The sequence below is a fragment of the Thunnus maccoyii genome, chromosome 19 (assembly GCF_910596095.1).
Source record: "Thunnus maccoyii chromosome 19, fThuMac1.1, whole genome shotgun sequence".
NCBI lineage: Eukaryota > Metazoa > Chordata > Actinopteri > Scombriformes > Scombridae > Thunnus > Thunnus maccoyii.
Genome location: NC_056551.1, coordinates 24,037,931 through 24,041,646, shown reverse-complemented (window position 1 = coordinate 24,041,646; position 3,716 = coordinate 24,037,931). Strand labels below are relative to the sequence as shown.

Sequence of the window (3,716 nt, the reverse complement as noted above, 5' to 3'; positions counted from 1 at the left end):
AACAACCTTTTGTCTAAATATGTTTGAGTATCATTGTGATAGTGAAAGACAATCAAGAAGTAACAGATAGGCTATGTGATCAGCAAACATCCCTCCTTGGCATAATTTGTTTAATGCTTCCCACTGCTGGTGAGAAATCTGCAGTACATCCTATATGTACACTCACTGAGCACTTTATTAGGAATACCTGTGCAATCTGATGCAATCCAATACAACAGCTCTGACATAAATTCTATTTTTACGAAACTTCCACATTTTCAGTTTTTGTTGACATTGTAAGAAAGGTGATAATTCTACTTTGTATTTATTATTGAGGTCTTAGTGGGTGGTGGTGGTGGTGTACTGGAGAACATTATATTGAGAATCGTTGCAAATATTTTGCTGCCCTCTTGTAGGCTATGTTAATGCGGTGGAAACTTTTTACACCAGTACATTTATACATTTAGTCGAAAACCCACGTATAGAAGAGATATATATAAATATATATAAGAAAACAAGCAAATATATTCACAAAAAATCAGGCACCAGAGACGTTTTGGCATTTTTACTTAAAAAAATGACAAATGATTTATCATTATGAAAAACAAACTTCTGCCTCAGGGCCCTGTAGGAGGTAAATCCGGACGTATCAATGAGAAGTATTTTTACTGCATTACTACGTATGTACCTTTACTTAAGTAATATTTTGAATCCATGTTTTGTTGGGGTTTTTTTCTTGCAACACAGTATTTTATGGTGTGTTATTGTTACTTCTAAAACTCAGTATATAATCTGAATAGAAGCCAGTCATCACGAAAGTCCATAAAGTCTATAAATAGAAGCTGCAGACCATGAAAAAATTACGCTGCTGGTCATTGAAACATAAAAAATATATTCTGACAAAATATGACGTATTCTTTGATACTATATTAGTAAAGGTATAGAAATATCATCGATAAGCGGGTTTTGAAGGTGTCTGCATACCGTTCCTGTAGTGCAGATGAAGAGAAATGTGTGTTCTAGTTATTAATGAGGGAAGGAAGATGAACTCATGAGTGAGATTATCATTTTATTACCGAAATTAACCCGAGGTGTGTCTCGGTCGGTTAAATGTGGTCAGCTGACTCAGTGACATCACGCAGGTGTCCAAATCATCTATTTGAAGAGAGGATGGCAGTTCAAACAGCGACGAGTAAAGCGACGTTGTCACACCCGCGGACATTACATTACAGATTATTTTTTACCCGCCTTTGCAACCATGACTTTAAAGACACGATGGTCTCACCTGTTTCTCCTTTTGTGTTGTATCATACAGACTTGTATGTGTCAGGAAGGTACGGTATTACTTTGTTCTTTAACAACATGTTTGTGCTGTCAAGAAAACATTCAGCTCAGGTAGATTTAAAATCCAAAAAGTGCTTCTACGTTAACATACATCGAATATAGGCCCTGTTTGTTTGATGTTTTGGTCTTGATTGCCTTTATAGGCTGGATAAGAATTAGTTTGATCACAACTCAAGCTCAGAGGACTATTATTACAAGTAGGAAACAGGTCAAAGTTCTCACAGCTGAAAGGAACAGAGTCCAACTCACATGTGAGTTTCAGATGTAGTCAAATTATAGTTTGCTCCTGCATGTAAACCTACATAATTCTGCTTTTCACGTTTTCATATTGTCACTTCACAGAGGATCGAGGCTTTACTGGTACAGAGAGCCCAGATGGGGTGGATGTCAGCTCCCAAGCCAAAGTCCTGAGCAGTCATCTTACAACTGTCTTCCTCCCAATCATCTACATCATTGTGTTTGCTGTGGGGTTGCCCACCAACGCCATGGCAATATGGGTATTCCTCTTTAGGACCAAGAAAAAGCACCCGTCATCCATCTACATGGCAAACCTGGCTCTGGCTGACTTGCTCTTTGTTATCTGGATCCCACTGAAGATAGCATACCACTTCAACGGCAACAACTGGATCTATGGAGAAGGGCTGTGCAAAGTGCTGGTGGCGTTTTTCTATGGCAACATGTACTGCTCCATCGCCTTTATCACCTGCATAAGTGTCCAGCGTTACTGGGCGGTGGTCCACCCACTGTCCAAGCAGCAGACAAACAACTGCATAGCTGTTGCTGTCTCCATCACAGTCTGGATGGTGGTCTGGCTTATCACCATCCCTCTCTACCTGTATGACCAACAGGTCAGAGTAACAAACTTCAATCCACAAATCCTTACCTGTCACGATGTCACCAGGCCCAGTCAGGTAAAAATAGCAGCTGGCTACTTCCTGACAATGGGAACTCTGGGATTTGTTGTTCCCACTATTGTGTGCATCATATCCTACATCCTCATGCTCAAAGCTCTCAGGAACAGCATGACAGATGCTGACATCACCAAGAAGCGACGGAAGGCTGTGGTCTTGATGATCACAGTGTTGGTTATGTTTTTAGTGTGCTTCACCCCCAGTAACATCATGCTGCTGGTACACTACATTCTGCTGTTGGACGGGGCCGACAACAACCTGTATGGATTTTACATCACTACCCTGTGCCTGACTAGTCTCAACAGCTGCATCGACCCTTTTGTTTACTACTTTATCTCCGACGATTTCAGGGATCATGTGAAGAACACATTCCTCTGCAGGAGCGAGAGGACAGTGGAGAGGATGAAGGTGTCCTTCAGTGCTCTGAAATACTCCAAGAAGAGTAACACGTACACATCTGAGTCAGGAAACACACAGAGCAGTGAATGCTAGTGGATTAATCATTATTAAGTTGTTTTTATTCCTGATCAGTAACTCACTTCAGGTATAAAATATATTGTTTTTCGGTAACACTTTCTTTTACAGGTCCCTTCATTTTTATAGTAGTTTTCTGGAAATTTGATAGTAATTTGCAGGTATGAAGTGGTTAAGTTTTAGGACAGCAGAACCAGGAAAGGGAAGCGATGTAATTTGGTACAAATTATAAGGAAAAAGTGTTAAGGAGGTTTAGTTGGTAAGTACCCACTCATTGTATTTGGGTTCATAGTTGTAAATTTGCAAAACTTAGATTCTTAACAGTTCTGTAATTGACAGAAAAGCTTACTTTTCATTGTCAAACTACATATTAGCATATGAGTTTCTTTCTTATGAGTCCATTTCCTATATACTACAAAACAATGTAAGCCAGCAACCCCCTTATCCATTATCAAGGTCCCTTACCTCCCCCCATCAGTTAGAGTGCAGGCTAATTGTCTCTTAATGTCGATTATTATTTTATATTATTAAAAAAATTGGATAACAAATAACAGATTTGATTTAACTGGACAATTGGAATATCATTATCATTAGTTTCCCATGCAGGGAGCAAAAAATCCATGTGAACAGAAATTATATTTATAAGCGTTAAACAAATGCAATGGTTAGAAATTTGACAGTCAAACCTTAATTGGTCTTGTTTTTAATCACGAACAGCAGCCAATCAGAAAGCGGTAATTTGATGCCAGTGCCAAACAAGAAGCATTCTTACCAATTGTTCCAACGGAAAACAAGAGCAGCCTACCAAGAAAAAAGTCTGAGGCTACTGGACGGATATGTGTTCATAGCTAAGGTGTTCAATAGAATAATGGTGGCATTTTTTTCTTGGTCTTTGTCATTCTGCTGTTTTGCACCTATCACAGAGAAACCAACAGCCTGCATTAATGCCCTCTCAGTACTTTTTATTTCCTTGTTGGAATAAAAGGCACACCTCAGACTTTATGATCT

General features: G+C 39.2%; 1 protein-coding gene across 1 annotated transcript; it reads left to right on the top strand.

Annotated features, from left to right (window-relative positions):
- Positions 1-930: 930 nt before the first annotated feature.
- Positions 931-3,716, top strand: LOC121885832 (proteinase-activated receptor 2-like). The gene is made up of 2 exons (XM_042395604.1): positions 931-1,313; positions 1,666-3,716. The coding sequence occupies exons 1-2, from the start codon at positions 1,238-1,240 to the stop codon at positions 2,724-2,726; spliced, it is 1,137 nt and encodes a 378-aa protein (XP_042251538.1). The 5' UTR covers positions 931-1,237; the 3' UTR covers positions 2,727-3,716.